Consider the following 19,458-nt stretch of genomic DNA (forward strand, 5'->3'; position numbering starts at 1 on the left):
GCTGCTCACTCCATCCCTTCCTCACTTCCCAAGAGGAGCAAAAAGGCCACAACCACTCCTGGCAACCCTCAGGTGCCACCAGCAAAAAGTGTCCTCTCCAAGAACTCACCTGGAGGAGCCAGAGGAGGAGGAACATATCACAAAAGACTTACAGTCACTGGGAATTTGAGATTCCAGAGGGATGGACTTCTCCTGTATCCAGGCACTTTTGCCCCACACTACCTGGTTCTCCAAATTCAGCCTTCCTGCCTAGATACCATCCGAAGATGGAGAAGGACACCAAACCCCAAGGAAAAGACAGCCCAGGTCAGCTGGACTGTGGGGCCAGAGAGGCTCCAGTGCCAGATTAAAGAGGAGATTTTCAACTGCCAGAGAAGTTTTGCTTCAACACTTCATATGATGAGTAGGAAGGTGCAAAAAAATCTCTTTCTCTTCTGAGAGAGAGAGTGGAAGGAGGACATCAATGTTCAAATGTATAACAGCATTCTTCACAGCACTGTGAATTAAAGCATTGCTTCAATTTAAAAAAAATCTGCAAATAAAACTTTTTGGGGAATTTCCCCCCCTATATTTTCAGTATTAACTCTTGCAGCATCTGTTTTTAGTAAGTTAATTAGAATATCCCAGTACCAAACTCCACCACTACTGAGATTATGGTAACATCATGAAAAGGAGGTAGGACCTGATGGCAAAAAAACACCAGCTGGATTAGAAGCAGGAAAAGAAGTGGCACATTTATCCCCTGCTTCCTTAGACACATTTGTAAGGTTCAATTCCACACCTGCAATTTGCTAGAGAACAATATAATATCTGAGGAATTAGTCACTGATCGTGTTAAAGTGAGTTAAGAGCTCAGATTTTAAACTGACAGGACAAATTCTGACTTCAGACAGAGAATTCTTAAAAGTTTCCATCATCATAATGATGCACAGAGGAAGAAACTGTAGAAGTGACAGGCTAGGCATCAGTAAGAAGCAAACCCAAAATTATTTCATACTTCACCAGATACAGATGGGGATTGAGATGAATATGCCAAGACATCCTCAACACTTTTTTTTTATTATACTAATGGCCTGTATATAATGACACATTTGCAAAAAAATCTGGCAATAAAGCTTCAGGACTTAATACTGCTCAATTACATTTTTAATTTAAAATAAACAACAGCAAAAAGAGAGTATTCCACTCATCTATCAGACTGTGGGATGAGCAGGAAGGCACATTTCCAAAAGTGAAGTATTTAGTGGCATTGTAGGAAGTCAATGTGTAACACCGAGGTAAAAACCCAACTTAATTGTTTTAAGTAAAACTGCAACCCTTTGAGTCTTTGTTACTGTAAAAAGAAAAAAAAAAATCAAAGGAAGCAAAAGGTCCTCAGCTCTGTACAATCATATTTCTGATTTGACAGCTACAATTATAATCATTCAGACATCTATTTCCCACAAACTCTCCACAGCCATAACCTTTAGTGATTAATTATAAAGTTCCAGGAGCAATAGTACACAGACTAATTTCCTAAAACAATAAAACACAGAATTTCTCATTTGGAGCTAAATGAAACACGAACAGGTTGTTATTCATGCTGAAATCTAGATGCAGAGTCATGTTGCAGCCATTATAGAAGCTATTAAACACAACCTCAAATCAAAGAAACTGTAGGTCTCTCTCCTAAAATAAAATGTTTTTCTCACTTATGAGGCTTCTGACGCCTTTGCTCTGTTCCTTTCTACCTCTTCTTAGAAAAAAAAATTAAAAATTCAATTTTCTTCCTCATTTCACATCCCCATTTTATTTTTAATAGTCATTTAACCTGTAAGTCTAGAGCTAAGCAAACAGTTGGTGAAGGTTTCAGGCACATGGAATTATCCTGGCATTCCCTTCACAGCAGATCAAAGTTACGTGTGTATTAACTTCTAAACAAAATTCCCACTTTCTTCATGCCACACCAAGGAGTTTCCTGTAGTGAGTGTTTGATAATTCTTCAGTTATTTTATTGGCTGAAATGCACAGCCACCTTTTACACTCCTTTCATGGTGGTTTTCCATTTTGACACATCCTGCTCAATGGAAATATTTGCAACGTGACCCAGCAATAAAGGAGGAATCCACACATTACAAAAATTATCCCAATGCTCACAATGCACACGGTGGAAAGTGGGGAAATTGTGATTTTTAATAGGATTAGTACTAGTTCTTTCTGATAAGGAGTTATTGCTCTGTCTGAAAGCAATGCTGGCACTGGAGCCAGAAAATTTGCTCTTGGCAATTTTACTGCACCAGGCAATGAAAAGGGGAAAGAATTGAGAAAAGATCTGTATGGAACTGCCACCACACTCTTATTCTTGGGTCCCACTCTAACTAAAGTCAGTGGGAATTTTTCCAAATATTTAAACTGGCATTGAGTTGGTTGTAGAACTCATTGAATTGCTAAACCACAGAGAACTCCCTTGTAAAGTGCACACTCTAGATGCACTGTCCAAAGGCTGGTGTGACAGTCCCCAAAAAACTTCTTGTTCCATGTGGCACCTAAAATAATCACATTAATGTAGATTCTCCCCACATGAGGTACACAAATTTTTCCCTACCAGGTAACAGACAAAACAATGAGCATTCAAATTAATATTTTGTACAGCAGCTTTTAAAACCCCCATACCAACCCTACATCTTTTCTGTATGAAGCTTCCTTATTTTTCTGTAGTAATTCCATTTTCAGTCCTTTTTCTTAGCATTCAGTGAACTTTCAGAATTAATTCTGAACTTTATACTAACTATTTTAGTTACAACCAGCAAATAGGATTTTTCAGTGGTTTTTTTTTTTCTGAATTCAATGTGCACTAATTGATTAGGGTCTGAGAGGTGAGTAAGAAATACACATCCTACAGAACAGGAAGCTGGGAAAAGATTCAATGCATGAGTTAGAAGCCAGATTTCTTCAAATACAGATGAGTACACAAAATTAGCAAAAGGCAATACCACTTTTGGAAAGACTGCTTTGTGCGTAATTTGTCATGAATTCAAAGTTATTCCTTTAGAAAATGAGTCTAAGACCTCCCAGCTGCTGCTTTATTGGTCTAATAAATTACCATTTTGATGGGAGGATGCACATGCAGCACACAGCAGGCAGGCTCTGCCTTCGGAGCCCGGGAATGCCGATGGGACAGCGGGATGCCACGGGCATCACTCTGTGCCTCTCCTCCTGAATTGGTAATGGAAACAAACAGAATCTGTTCCCCAAGTGGCAGAAGTGTGGGATGCAGTAAGAAGTGAGGCCAAGAGAAACTGCCCTTATTGTAACAGCTATCAGAGACAAAATGGATCTGTCTCCTTCCAGGTTCCCTACAATGACCGAGGGAAAATCTCTTCTGTCCACCCGGAAGGACATCAGAATAAACAACGATTTCCTCTTGAAAGGATCTGTTCTGACTTTTGAACCCCGTTCTTGGGGAGCTGGGACTGGGGAGCTTCGTTCGAATCTATAGTCGTGTTTATGTAGCACATGAACGTGTTCCCTGCCAGAGCCTCCTGTCCAAGGTGACTCCAGCCACAGCCAAGGATTATCCCAAACCCTCTGCACAGCTGGGCTTTACGAACACCCACCCAAGGAAAGAACAAAATGCAGAGAAGCCATGAACTGGTGACGGAGCATTCCCTGCCTTACCTTTCTCCAGTGACCTGTGGAACTCAGGAGTTCCCACAGCCTGGAAACCTTCCATCATTTACTGGAAAACTCCAGACAGCGTTAATGCCAATGGAGAAATCTTTTGTTACTCCAGATGTGTTTAGGGGGCACTTTAAAAGGTCTGTGTCCAACCCTAATGACGACGATCCTTCACCAGTGTTTTTCAAACAATCAGTGAAGGGAGTTCTTAGGGGGAAAACTGGAGGAAAATGGAGGAGTGAGAGGACTCATTTTGATTTAGCACTGGTAGGACAAGGCTTACAAAATACAAGACCCCAAGAATTTGAGATCCAGGTGCTGAGAGCTCCAGAGCAGCTCAGGGGCACAGCATCCCTTACCTGCATTAGAATTGAGCTCTTCATTTTCTGACTCGGTTCCATTTTGACTCCCACTTCCATGAAGGCTGTTCATGGCCATAAGTTTCATTTTCTGTAGCTTCATGGCCTCTGCCATGGCAGCTGCTGTCAGACCTGGAAAAAATATAAATAAATAATATGCAGTGTCATATTGTACAATGTGGCACTGCAAGTATGAACAAAACATTTATTTTTAGCAAGAAAAAGTCACATAAATTCAGTGGCCATTCTTAGTCCAGTGAAGTAATCCTATCCCTGAACACTATCTTTGTTTTAAAGTCAAGTTACTTCATGCACCATTCTAAGAATTTAGAAAAAAATCCTTCATGCTTATTTTTCTTTTTAACATGTATAGCACAAAGAAATATTTATTTAATGGTATCCCTTTTGATTATACTTTTAAATATAATTTCCTGTCACTTTGATCACCTTGTCACTTTGATCACTTTCTGCTTGACTTATTTAGCTGCAACAAAATTTCCACAAGCAGAGTAAGATACAGTATTCCTTAATTTCAACAGTTCAAAGCAAATTAACATGCAATGGTACAGCATTCATTGTTCTATTGAGCATCCAAATATTTTTTGTCCTTTTGGGAATTGGCTGGTTTGGATTAATATTATTGTAACATGAAAATATTACACTGGAAATGTGTAGAAAAACACACTATGGATAATTACAGAATCAATCCCACTTTTAAGAGACCATTAAGACCAGCAGAAATTCACAGAACTAAGGGGGGTACTGGTAGAAGGTTTTCAAATTACTAAAGCCTAATTAATTTACAGTAGTAAAAGAGAGCAAGCAGAGTAACATCAGGCTCACTATAATTATAATGATGTTTTTAAATTATTATTTAGATTCCCAGTATCTTTTATTCATAACTGTGAAATTTTTAAGTTTTATCATTTTGACTTGGTTACTAAATAAAGAATCAGATTTCCTTCCAGACAGTACCAAATTACTTTTACTCTGGGCAAGATGTGACTGAAAATAACCTGAAGTTCTTGCATGAAAATCCAAGAGATACAGGCACAAAACCAAAAATATCTCTACAGGTACAATTGTTTATTCACTCAGGTATGGATTAAATGTTTTTTTTCTTCCCCTCAGTACAGCAGGACTTGCTTTTATTATTTGCTGCCTAGTTCCACAAAATCTGAATTGCATTTATTAAAACCCATGATTTTTTTGGTGGTGGTGCCTGTTCTAGCAACCCACTAAAGTCTCATACATCAAACCAGAATTAAATAATCTGCTTCTGGAAAGCATTGCTTACTGAGAGATTCAGATAGTGATTAAAGGGAACTAATAACTTTCACACCCTATCCATAAATTACAATATTCTTCTAAATGCTGCTAAGAATTTGACAATCAGATTAGCCCTGCTGCTCCTCTAAAAGGCTGCATAAAGTTCTGATTATTTCAGTAGGATTTAAGGAAGGAAGCAATCCAGGACTGCGTGGAGAGGGACACTTTTATCACACATGGATACAGCAATTTGGTCAAGTTCAGCAAAGGTATTCTGATCATCACCAGTATTTTTGTCTTTTAGGTTATTTAATGCAGCCCTCACTTCACACAAAAGACCACTACGCTGTAATTTTTTTTCAACACCCTTTAAAGTTCTTTTACAAATGCTACAGGTTTTTCATCAAGCAGATATAAAATCCTGATGTTTAAACTCCTGTTTTTATCTCAGACACTCTCACTTAATCCATCAGGGAATACATCTTCAATGATAAAACTCTCCACACACTTTCTGGAGAAGATGAAATAATCTGCAAACTTTTTCACTTTTTTTTTTCTTAGGGAAAGGAAGTGGGATTGGTCTTTGAGTGAGTTTTACATTCTTTTCAGGAAGTAAAAAAACTAAGCATAATCACAGTTCTGAGGACTTGACTGATTTCAAGATTTCCAGGCACCTTTTCACTTTCTATTTTTAATCCATTTGCAAAGAATTCACATGCATTTTAATGGTTATAAAAATATAGTGTTGGAACATGGGGTTTTTTCTTCCAACATTTTATCATTTGTATGTACCCAGGGATGCACAGATAAACCAATATTCCAGTGTTTTCATCAGGGTCCGTATTTATAATACAGGTTCTTGGTATAGATTGGAAGCCATGCAATTTAATTAAATATGTAAAACAGTAAAGAAACTATTTATAAAGAGGTAAATAGGGAATGGAAAATAAATTCAGATCTTTAGCAAAATGTTCAGAGAAAAGATAAGAGAAAAAAAATATTCAGGGCACTATAGCACTGTATTAAAAAGAAAACGTAAAAGAAAAAGAGAAATCTCCCAAAACCTTCCACTGAACAGTTTTACCAAAAGCATAATGAAGGCAGAAAGTTACCATGGAACAAACAGAAAATAATAAACACAGTCCCCAAATCACCACGATGCGGCCTGCAGAAATTAAAGGTAATTATTGTCAGGCGTTTCTGAGCTCCCCAACCAGACACAGCTGCCATAAGGACACCAGCCAAGAAACAGTGATGGATCAGAAAACTCTGCTGTGCCATCTGCCACACCAAAGTCACTCCACTTCAGCAGCAAGAGCTTCAGGAGTAAAACACAGCCCCTGTGCGGAAAGCACCAAGGTCCTGCACAGCCAGGCACAAGCTTGAGGACAGAGCTGAGATTATGCCTAAACTCAGTGTCTGCAATGTCTTTATTCCCTCACTCACTCCTCAGTCTATACAATTTCTTACTTGAACTGAAAGTCACAGAATCTGTCTGAGGCACTTTAAAAACAATGTAGTAATTCTTCAGCACCTCTGAGAGATAACAAAACTGAGGCTAAAGCAAATGTGTTCAGCAGTAAGAGGGTGCTGCTGGTTGAAATGATTCAGAAAACAGAAAGCAGGCAACATTGGCATAATCTTCACTTAGGTACTGCCATGGTCAATGTTACTGGAGCTGTTATTTAATTTAAGTATTAATAAAACTCTTTTCAATTTCTAACTGATTCAGCTTGAGCTAGCTGTGGAGAAGAGGGCTGTTAGTTAGCTGTTAGTTCTTCAACTGACTTATCTAAGGCTCTACAAAGAACGGAAGAATCATTTCCATCCCCTTGGATGAACCATTATCAGCAGTAGAATCTCACTTAGAGCAGCTCACTTTGAAAAATGTCCTGGGAACTGCTGTAACATATACATCTATCCCTCTACTTCCCCCTAAAAAAAAACCAAAAAAGGGTTTCTAGGAAAACCCACGTGCTGGATTACATACTTCAAAGCTTCTGGTTTTTCCTGTTCATTTACACTTTAAATTTTCCTTTCTTCAGTTATCTTCTGCCAGCTGCCATCAGTCAGGGAACATCCAGGAAATAAACTGTGGACATTTGCTGTCCAACAGGGACATCCTTCACCACAGCACAGGAGCAGTCTGGGCACTGTCAGGATGGTTTGGGGCTGGTGCTGCTCCAGTACCCCCAGTATCCCCAGTTACCTGGGCTGGCAGGGACTGCTCCTGGTGGGATCTCTGAGAGAATCAAGGAATCTGGGAGCTGTGCTCTGTGCACAGGGAGCTCATGGTGTGCATGGCAGAACCACCAGCTGCCATCTGTGATCTGCTTTTTGTGAGCCCAGCTCAGCCAGGACACTCTGCGTCCTCCCTCTTGACGAGTTCTGCTGCACACCACAGGGGTTTATATAATAAATTACCAAATATTTACCAAAATAACCAAAATAACCCTTCAAGGACACTTCATTCACAGGTTGCACTGGAGGGAAATTCTGCAGCTGTATTCTGGACAGACAGATCAGGCCTGAGAACCAAACCATCTGCAAATGAAGAGTCTGGATCCAAATTAGGGCTGTTCTCAGCTGGCTCCACAGGGCATTGCACCACCCTGGGCAGAACCCAGTGCTTGGGGTGCTGAGGATGAGCAGAGCCCCAGAGCCGGGGAGCCTTGGCTGCTCTGCACGCCCTGAGCACGTCCTCTGCTCCTACAGCCCCGGCACCTCAGAGCCTGAGAGCACCAGAGAGGCTCCTCCAGCCTGGGCTGCAGCCCACCAGGTCATCAGCTGCTGATTCACAGGTCCCCATCACAGACTCCTGAAGGCTTTTCCTCGGTGAACTCTCAGGAATTGTTTCAGGAGAAGCAGCATTTTCCCTGCATGGCTCAAGGTCAGGCAGTTTGCCGTGTCCCATCACAGGGCAGTGCTGAATCACCCCGAGCACCAGGGGACAAGGGGACAGTGTCCCTTGCCCCAGTAACATCACAATTATTCCTTAGCAAATACTTTCTGGTGTTGGGATAAGAATCCAAAACTCAGATACATTCTGCTGGTGTCTTGGGTGCAAGTGACTCCTGCACATTTAACCACTGCCCGGTCACTGAAAATTGGATTTTGGTGGTGACTACGAGGGCTCTGAGCTTTTCAGGTGACCCTGAGAGTCTGCTAATCTCATACTCCAGCTACAGCTATTTTTTTTTCAGTTTCCTGATTAGTCAGACTGTGCCTCTCCTTCATATTAGTTTGAAAGCTTTTCTGTCAAAACTGTGAACAAGTAAATTAACTAAAGGAGAACTATGAGTAATCAAATCCTGAGGTTTGCAAATAATTAAATGAAATGGTGAGTCAGTGAACTGAAAAATGGTTTAATATTAAAACAAAAACATTTAATTAAATTAACAGTCAACACATTGCAATTAATAATAATCACAAGGAAAAATGAAACCCAGTTTGGCTGTGCCATATTATTTCAGTATAAAAGTCAAGCATTGTGCATTGGCTTGTTTATTATTTGCATTCAAAGCTGCTGTGGGTCAAGCATGCTGTGCTAAAACAGCAATGATAAAATATCTGGTACTATGAAATGTCAGTATGAGAGACCATATTGCCAACAGTGAAAACAATCCTGAAACCTCCAACAAATTAGGCTTTCCAAGACTGAAAAGGAACACTCACTTTAATTAAAATTAATAAGTAAATACATACAATATCCTTTACATTTTCAGAATGCCTGCAAAATCTTACTAATTAATTAATTTTAAAAATCAGCCTGGGAAGTGAAGGCTTCTCTGTAGCTGAAATGAATCATCCTTGCTTAGTTATAAATACAAAACCCAGCACTACACAAAGGACAGTGAAACTGAATTCTTGGATAATAAAATGCCCAAAGTAAATGCCAGTAAAATGCCCAAAGTCTTAAAGCAGTTTGGAGATGGGTCCAAACTCCTAACTCTTGTTACAGCAGATGTTTTTCATGTTTGTGAACAGACCCAAACAGCAGCAGCAGGGAGGTTTAGCTCCAGTGCACGTCCTGTTTTCAATGGTCACTGAAGGTACCCTGGCTACCACCTGGGAATGGTCACAATCCTTCAGTGAGCATCAGCTGAGAGACCCAGGGATGGAACCTGTGAGTAACTGGTGAGTAACTGCTGAGTAAGTGGGCACTGCAGGCTGGGGATGGATTTTGGAGAGCTCTGTGGTGGGCTGGGCTGTGGGAGCATCACCCCAGAGCCAGGAGAGCACTCGGAGCCCAGGCTGAAATCCAGGACACGCCTCTGACACTGCCCAGCTGAAATGCAGCCAAGAGCCAAGAAATGCATCACAACACTGGAGCTTCTTTCACCTGTTCTTACACCTGCAGCCAGCTGTTCTGATATTACAACCGTATTTCAAAAATATGTTCTTTCCCGTTTTGCAACAGGAAAACTGACAAATGACAGCAAGAACTGTTTGGTTTTTTTTTTTTTTTTTTTGAGGAGAACATTTGAAATTCTGTACTTATCATGCTGCATGATCAAGACAAAGGAGAAAATGAAGACTCCTTGATTTATCTTAACGGGGCTTGGAGCAACCTGGTCTAGTGGAAGGTGTCCCTGCCCATGGTAGGGGGTGGAATGAGATGACCTGTAAGGTCTCTTCCAACACAAACCAATCTGGGATTCTTGGATTCTCTAACCAGTCAATGAAAGTTGAGAAACTACTGAAGATGATCCTTACCAAAACATTTCAGACAATACTTAAAAATTTTGAGTGGCCTAACATTTTTAAATACCACCACTTCAAAATGTCAAAAAATTATACTACAGCAAAAGAATCCTACTGAGGGGGAAAAAAATCCAAACAAGTATTACTCATACTTATCAGGAATTGTGAGAAATTAATCGTTCACAGAGAAACTCCAGGCATCTTGAAAATGTCAGTCTCTTCTTGAGGGACTTGATGCCCTGCTTTTGTGCAGTCCCAAAATATTCCCCAGGTAACTTCCCCTTCTGCAGCTGCTGGATGGGGACAGACCCACAGACAGATCTCTTCATCCCACACAGGTCAATGGATGCTCCATCACCCCCCAGGCAGTGATGCTGGGGAAAACTCTGATAATGTCATTACAAGACTTTGCCAAATGCTCAAGGGATCAGAATTAGAATTGCACAAATGTTGCTGGGTTTCTGACGCCTTGATTTTGCAATCCTGGTAATTTCTGTTTAACATGGTGTGCTTGCTCACCTCACTTTAATATACAATTTAATGCAAAAGTTCACATGAGCATAAGCAAGATTAAAACCTCCAAACATCAAAACATCCCTGCTACTCTGTGGAACAAATCACAGAAGCAACAGGCTGTCACTCTGTAATTTCACACATATTTAGACAGTAGCAAGAGCCCTGATTCTTACAAAATCTGGGGGTCTGCTTTCAACATGGGGAGATTTCCAGATGCTTTCATCTCATGTCTGTCTCTATAATTTAGGCTTCTCACCCCACTCATAACCTCTGTCCTGATCTTATCCTCCCTGACATTCATCTGAAAGACTGGAAACATTTTTAATGTGAACATTTTCCATCAAGTATACCTGGGATATTTCATATCCACCATCCATATGAGAAGATGATGACCCAAGAGCTGTCAGATTTCCCCTCTAGACACAAGGGGCTCAGTTAGAAGCACACAGAAATTTTAGTTCCAAATTTGTGCCCAGATCTGTAAGATGAGCACTCCTGTTCAAGCTGATGCACAGCAAACCCAGCTGCGTATTTCACAGTTGACTTCCTATCCAAAAAGGCACCTGCATCTCATGTGAAACTAAACTGCAGCTTCCCCTGTTGGAGGAAAACAGGAAAATCCAAACTTCGAAAGCACCGAGAGAGTTACAATGCTTTTTTTTCTATAATTCTTGCAGTGGATCTCATGAGAATTGATTAATTTAGTGACATTTTCTGCTCTTTTTTACAATCTCTGTCATGAGAATGATTTGTCAAGGATCTAATGCATAATACTTTTAGTATTCTGCACTACTGTGACCTTTACCTTCCTCTGTGCATTTGATTGACTGACCACCCCACTTTGGATGTACAGCTTTCAGAAGATGGAAGCACACAGCAGACACAGCAGCCTTTGAATTATCACTGAAAAAATCACAACCCCTTGATAACTTTTATATTCTTCAGGGCAGACCTGATGCAATTTTAGTCACGTCATTGAAACTTTTCGACACAAAATGGGAACTTACGATATGGAATGTATTTAAGCAGTGTTTTCAGACATCAAGAGAGTGATAAATTTATGCATAAGGACTCTGATTTCCCTAAGTTAAATTAATGCTCATAATCACCCAAACTCTCAAACTATCTGCTTATGCTTTCACAATGCTGTCACAGACTAAAGATTGCGATTCTATGAGATAAGGACTTAAAAAATAAAAATGAATCCAGAAGTGTGTTAAATTACCTCCCTGAGAGCAACACAAAATAAATTCAATTTACAGGAAAAGATATTAACTCCAAAGTGCTAAACATTCAGAAGTCACAGGAAAGAATGGTGGTTACCAACAGTATCTGCTTCTGACTGGAGGACTTTGTTATCCATTTTAGAATATTCTTGAGTTCCTGGGAACCTAAAATTATGTTATCAATATATTAAACCTCACCGTCCTCATACTGACCATGCACGATCTGTTACTCTTCTATAATCACAGAAGTCTGCCACGGTACCCGTGCTGCCAGGTGAAATCAGAATTTGCTGCTGGCTCTTTTTTCTCCACATTTATTCTTTTCCCATTACATCAGTTTGTGTGAGCTTCAAGCACCTGTCCATAAGCAGCAATGAGAGAAGGGAAATGGCAGAAGTTTTTGGAAGTCCTTTCAGCTAAGTACCAAGAAGTCTGAAAGCTTATCTGGAGCTGGCACAAATCTCTTGAGTTTGTAAAATTAACTGGGCTGGAAGGTCTTCTGGGAATAAGGATATCTTTGTGAGTGATTTCAAGCTACTTCCTACTTGTGACAGGAAAATACCATACAAATATTTGTTTTGTATCAGATGACACATGGCAGCTACATCCCAGCTGTCTCAATCCACACTTCTGAAATGGTGTACTTCAAGGATTTTAAGTGAATAGCGAGTTCCATAAATTCATCATGCTAAAATATTTCACAAAAAAACCTCAACACACTGCCAGGATCAGCACTGCTGGTAGAGACTGGATTTTTAAAGTATGGTTTGCAAACTTGTACCATCATCCCCTACATGCTGCTGCTTCCACATAAACCATTTTCAGGACTCTGCCAGAACAGAAACAGAATGATCTGATCACACACAACTCTTGGTTATTTAAGGCTGAGAAATCTGTGGCCAGTTCATAAAACCCACAAAAATATTATGTTTATTTGAAGCACAATAATCTAAGCAATGAAAAGACAGAGCCCAGACACTCCTCTCCAAACGGCATTTAATTAGCACAACCTCAAAAGATTCAAGTTTGAAGGCAGCATCACTTAGGAACAGAAATTCCAGGAATGTTCTTCTGAGACCTATAACCACTCTGCAATTCTGGCTGCTGAATTAAAGCAAAATATTCATGCTTTAAGATCATTTGAAAACCCACAACTTACTCACAGTGAAAAATATTTGGGGATGGCATTAGGGGATCTCCAGCTTCAAGCAGAACCTATCACATTTACAATTACTGTAATCAGACAAAATATGTAGAATGTAGTGCACAAATATAATTTTCCTGGAAATAGCCAATCCCCAAATGACTACCCCATTAATTGCTCAATGTAAAATAAAATAACATTTGGGGGAGCAGGGGCCTCTACCTCTTCAAATGAGGACTCCACCTACTGCCACAATATGATCTCTATATACACTTCTGGCTTAACAACCCTGGTGGGTTTCTGGTTTGTTTCCCACTTCAGGGAATGGAAAACCACATTCCCCCAAAGCAGTCACAGCCTGATCTCCACACAGTGCTCAGGAATGCAGATTTGCCACCAAATCCCTTCCACCAGTGCTGGTTGTGGCCAGAAGGAGCCCGTGGTACCCTGGCACTCAGGGCGAGAACCCTGTGGCTCTCCTCTGGAAGAAGGAAATGAGATGTTCTGGATGAGTTCCTTCCAGTTCCAGCAGGGTCTGGACAATCCAAAGGGCTGCACCTGAGCAAGGACAAGCTGCCATGCAATGCTCCAACCTGCACAGAAAATTCCTGTGGCAGGAGCTGCCCAGACACCTCCCAGAGTTGCGCTGGTGCTCCAGGCTCCTCTGTGAGTGGGTGATGGATTTGTTCCTTCCAGTTCCAGCAGGGTCTGGACAACCCAAAGGGCTGCACCTGAGCAAGGACAAGCTGCCATGCAATGCTCCAACCTGCACAGCAGATTCCTGTGGCAGGAGCTGCCCAGACACCTCCCAGAGCTGCGCTGGTGCTCCGGGCTCCTCTGTGAGTGGGTGATGGATTTGTGCAGCCCCACACCACACAGGGAAAATGAGGAGGCTGCCCACAGGCTGCAGAACCAGCTTTAACTCCAGGGAATGTTCAGAGCACAGGTGAAGAAACAAAAGAGCCCTGTTTTCCTCTGGGGCATGAATGAATGACTATTGATCCCACAGCCAGAGTGTGAGGAATGTGATTATGGAGGAGCGGTACCTTTACTTTCTTCAGCATTTTTTTACTTCTGATCATTCTGAACTCTCTGTTTCCAAGTTACTTTCCTACAGCTTTGCTGAAGCTTATTCATGCACATTTACTTGCACAAATAACACAGGAGACAAGTAATTTAGTCCCAATAGGTTAATATCACCTTTGTTTATGAAGTTATGCCAGAATAGCTATTTCTATTTTACGCTGTGCAAGGTAAAGAACATTTTTCAAAGCTGAGACACTGACTGGAAGCTTATTTTCTTGTTCCAGGTGGTGAATAAAAATAACACGTAGAAGATGAACTACACCACTTTTAAAATCTTAAAGGATGTGTCTCTACTCATTGGTCAAGCTGAATTAACTTCCAGCCTCCAAGCCAAATGCAGGCTCGAGGAGGAGAGGAATAATTTAGTTACTGAATTGAAACACTGAGTAATCTAAAATTATGCAAATATTCTCTTTGCCCTTGCAAATCTTTACATACAAATTCTACTGGTCTTTACTCCTGAGTTTGCACCAGTATAGCAGTTCCATTTCTTCTAGAACTATGGCAACAAACATTTTTAGCTCAGGTTTTGTGCAATTATTTCAGTAGTCAAAGTATGTTCAAATTTTAAAATAGAGTCTCAGGATTTTTAAAATTGAAATGAAATAAATTTATTTTAAAAATAAAACTGCATTTAATATAAATGATGTCCAAGATGTACTGAGATATTTTTATTAAATTCAGAAAAATACTGCAGGTATCTTTCATCCTGCTTTTTCAGAATTCTACATTATATAACTAATCCCTTGCAAGCATTCCTTTTACAATTATTGTACTCAGCAGTCCTCAACCATTTCTCAATATTAATACTGTACTTTTTGCAGCTGTTTAGAGCTGAGAGGTTTAAATCTACTTTAAGGCATTTCCCACATTGCTAAATTCATTATTATAAAGTTATCTAGGTAATATTCCAATGTATTCCCAGTAAGTATTTAACTCTGGTTTTAGAAGCTCAACATGCAAAACATCTATCAATTCTGAAGTTATTAAAAAGACAAATTCTGCTTCTTCTATAGATATTCCTTTTAAATGAATCTTTTCACTATTTAACTATTATATCCTTTAATTGACATTTCCCTAACAGTAGCACTACATTGATAAGAATAGATCTAAGAGACATTTATCAATTAGTATCTGAGCAGCTCAGTATGCTAAATAGATATCCTAACTGTAATTTTATTCCCCTGCATATTTTTAGGAACTGGTATGTATTTAAGAAAATCTATTCACTTCCCTAGGGCTGAGGATGGATGTGACACAGTCTCCCCTAATGTGAAGGAACTTAAAGATGACCAAGAAACTTATTTATATTCTCTTCAGGAAATAAATAATTTGTCCTTACTTCTTTCAAAAAGCCACCAAACTGCTCATACTTGAGAGGAAAATTAACCTCTTTACTGATTAATCACTAGGCAGCTTTGACTGGTGAAGAGAAAATTGTATTACAAATGAACAGCTACCTGTTATCAAATTACAAGGCATTTCCATCAAAGGGTCCAAAAATGCAGCACATTGACCAGTTAACGTGTTTCCACTGACCTGGGGGGATTTTTCCAGTTAACAGCTTCTGAAGAATGCTGCCTTTTGATTCTTGTCTCTGACACAAAAATGATTGTCCCATTTACCCACTGCTCTATCACATACATCAGAGAATCCTATTTACTCACACGCTACTGGAACATTAAAACACAATACTGTGATTGTCTCTGGAAGAAAATTCTAAAGATTGACTTTTTTCCTTTTTTTTTTTTTTTTTTTTTTTTTTTTCTGTACAGGGAGTAAGATCAAAAGCTAACTTTAATAGATGTTTGACTAAGGTCACACTCCTAGGAAATGGAACACTGAAGATGAAAGAGAACAAATAGATTTGGTTTTTGATCTCAGCCAAATGCATTTGGCATTGTTTAGCTTTTATAAAATACTTCAACTTTAGGCCCTATCTGACTAAAATGAATTGGTTGAAGGTTTCAATAGTTTGGTAAGACTTTAACATGTACCAACATTTGGAAAAACATCTGAAGTATCTGACCAGATTTTTTTTTTTTCTCACTGAAATGACGTCAATTCTAAATACTGTTGTTAAGGCTAGATGTATATAAACAATTCTAAGAATATATTTTCCTAATTTTAGGCCAATTTAAGAGTTACCATCCACTAGTGCTGTAAAATCAGGACCACTGGTACTTCTAGCAAGAAATTACACGGGAAAGTGCAGAGCACTGAGAAAAGGTATTGGAATACTCAATTAAAAGAAGCATCTGCATCCCTAACCAAGAGTGCAGATCAGATCCTTTTCCCAAATTATTTCACAGTTCCTGGGGACAACCACACTTGTAATCTAAAAAGGAGTAAGAGAGGAATGGATTACAATCTACAAACTATTACTTTCAAATTTGTCAGCAGTAATGCTGTTTGCTAACTGAAGACAACTTGCTTCATTAAGGAAAAAGATGAGATAACACTCATTAAAGCAATATGCTTAAATCATTACTATTGCTAGAAAAAATTAATTATCATTAGCCACCAGAAGAACTGCAGAAACCTCTAAACCGTTTAGTAGGTTACAAACTTTCCAAAGGAGATCCATGAGCCCTGAAAAAAAAAAATCACTGATGGCAGGAAATGCCCTAATCCCAGGGTTCAAAACCTCAGTTTTAGCATTTTGATGAAAATTAATGATTTATACCACAAACTATATCACAATAAAAATTACTGTATCTGAGTTATGCAAGCATTTCTCCTCAGAAACTCTACAGAAATTATATAAAGGGAAGAACTTCCTGCTCTTACTTTCAAATTATTCTATCACCGTATTACAGCAGCGATAAGGAGCTGATAAAAAGCTGAGATATTTCTCAAGACACAAAGTCGGGTATTTATCATCACAAAAGGAGACACACCTGACCACAAGCCCTAAAAGTAAAGTGGGGAAGGAAGAGGTGATTCCCCCAAAACCTCTCTCAGTGCCTTTCTCCAGGGCCACTTTAAACCCACCCCAAAGGCACCTCAGCCATTTGCTCTCCAACCTCCAGCCACAAATGTAACCACACCAAGCCTCTTTCCTTCTTTATACTCTTTAGCTCTTAAAAAGGGAAAATATCTCAAACTTCCCCCTCTTTTGTTTAGAAGGACATGGCCTATTACACCTTTTGCTGTTATTTATTACTTTCTGTACCACGTTTCTGCTGCTGAGGCAAGAAGTGATTTGCTGAGCCCACCTGGACGCTGAGATCTCTGCAGGGCAGAAACCCCACTCAGCTGAGCTCTGACCCTCCCAGGCACAGAACACCTGCACCCAGCAACGTTTTAGCTATGTCACTCTCAGATATTACAAATTTGCACCTCCCTTTCTTCACTAAACCCACCTGCAGGACCTCACCACCCAGCACAAATAAACCTGGCTTGTTCCTCAGCACCTCAGCTCATCATCTCCCCAAAAAATTACACCCCCATCTTCAGATCCCACCAGTGCCAGCCAGCACTGCCCCACACTACTGCAAACCTGATGCTTCAAAATCCCTACCTCAAACCAGAAGGGTTAGTGATCGACAGAAAAATAATACAAAACTAGGAGGACAACTCGGTTTCTCACCAACACAGAAGAGCTGCTCATCAACATCTTGTTTTCAAGGACAGAAAACAAGGATGGAAGCAAGCTGGATATTAGCTGAAGTATAAACCTAATTTTAGATAAGCTGCTATTCACCCCACATGGAGGGGGTTATATTATATATATACACACACATATATATATGTATGTATGTATATATAAATAGTAAATATATTCTTCCACTCTTTAAAGTTGGATGATCAACACACAGTGTGGAATTGTTGTTTCTCCTCAGTTGTATTTCTCCTGGCATGGAAAATTTTTGATTCTTCTTGAAGCCAGGAATATTTTTACTTCTCTACCCTTAAGATATGAAGCCCACAAAAGTTCAATAAAAACTTCCTTTGTTTTAGCTTTGTTTTCTATTCTGCATACCCCTCAAAGGACACAGAACCCTACAACATTAATTATACAGAATCTTTAGGCATCACCAAAACAGGTCTTGGTCTCAACCATTTCGCTGTCCAGCAGCACAAATCTGCATCTTGCTTTTTACACATTTCCCAAAGAAAATTAAGTTTATCTGTCTAAAGATTAAACTGTAGAATTTGTGGTTACTGGCATTTCCAAAGAAAGAAGCCCAAGAATTAGAAACCTTCTTTATACAGTATATTAGAAATGTGCTGAATGACAGAAAAAAATTCAAACCAATTAGTAGAATGCTATACAAGTTATTCAGATGTATAGTAAATGAAGATATATCTTCAGTCTTCCAACTGTTCTGCTGGTAGGCTCAAGTTTCAAAATATTGTGCTTCTTAAACAATGAAATTAATAAATTCTTCATAATCTTTTGTGTCTGGTTCTGTGCAAAAAAAAAAAGCATTTATTAAAAAACAAGAGTGTGTTTATGGATAAAAATTAACTTCTATCAAATAAAAACCCGAAGACTACAAAGCAAAAATCAGAGTAAAATAGTGCTTGATTAATTTGGTTCTTAGCAGGAATATAAAAGGACCAGCCTGTGGAGGATATCATAAGACTGATTTATATTACAAACCCTGAACTATTGAGGTATATGCTTATATATCACATTTTATAAGAGGCATCATGGGATCACACCATCTGGTACAGAGACATCAATAACTGCACCTTTTAAAAAATAACAGCCAGAGACCGAAAATGATCACGGTGAGGTTTTCCTTTGTTTTCTTTTTAACTATGGAAATTTCCCGGTGAAAAACAGGAGCACAGGAAGGTGCAGCAGGAGTGAAGGCCAGCCCTGGAGGGGGCACAGGAGTCTCGGGGTCCCCACTCCCCCAGACCCTGCAGACACAGGCAAGGGCAGCCACATTTACTGAAGACATCATAATTCTGCTTTTGTCTGGATGATTAAATATGTTTGTCCTTGAACAAAAATATTTAGTGTCCAGTTCTAAAGGCAGAAAACAAACTCCCAGCAGGAAATGAGTTATTCTTCCCTTCCTGGAAGGACTCGTAATATGATGAGCGTTAACACCACCAGTGATGGGATGGAATGGTGTTTTAAACTGTAGAAATAACAAATCTGTTATGAAAAATTCCCACCAGAAAACCTGGAAACTGGACAACCTACTGCCACTTCTTGTTTTACGCAGTGAAAACAGAAAATTAAGAAGGTGAGCTGTACAACTGGATTTCTACTGGATTTACTCACAGCTTCCAGTTTCACTCACTCACAGGTGAGTAGCTGTTTTACATTCTTGTCTTTCCTATTTGGCCAAACCAAACAGGAGGCAAAGATGTGCTGTCCCCTGACACATTAGGATTAATTATGGGGAAAAGTAAATGAGAACTATTTCATCTTCAAAGTGCTTTCCTAAGACATTAACATCTAATAACAGTATTAAAGTCACATTATAGGTCTTTAATCTGTGGCAGTAATAATGCTGTCTAGTTTAATAAAAAT

At 39.5% G+C, this 19,458-nt stretch overlaps 1 protein-coding gene across 6 annotated transcripts in view; it reads right to left on the reverse strand.

Annotated features, from left to right (window-relative positions):
• Positions 1 to 19,458, reverse strand: part of DACH2 (dachshund family transcription factor 2) — a 250,111-nt gene that overhangs the window by 81,437 nt on the left and 149,216 nt on the right. For all 6 annotated transcript variants that reach the window (XM_068204576.1, XM_068204577.1, XM_068204572.1 and 3 more), the window contains exon 3: positions 4,017 to 4,148. In XM_068204576.1, the coding sequence (XP_068060677.1) occupies positions 4,017 to 4,148 (132 nt within the window). The remainder of the gene's footprint in view (positions 1 to 4,016; positions 4,149 to 19,458) is intronic.

This window comes from Anomalospiza imberbis, chromosome 14 (genome assembly GCF_031753505.1).
Source record: "Anomalospiza imberbis isolate Cuckoo-Finch-1a 21T00152 chromosome 14, ASM3175350v1, whole genome shotgun sequence".
NCBI classification, from domain to species: domain Eukaryota; kingdom Metazoa; phylum Chordata; class Aves; order Passeriformes; family Viduidae; genus Anomalospiza; species Anomalospiza imberbis.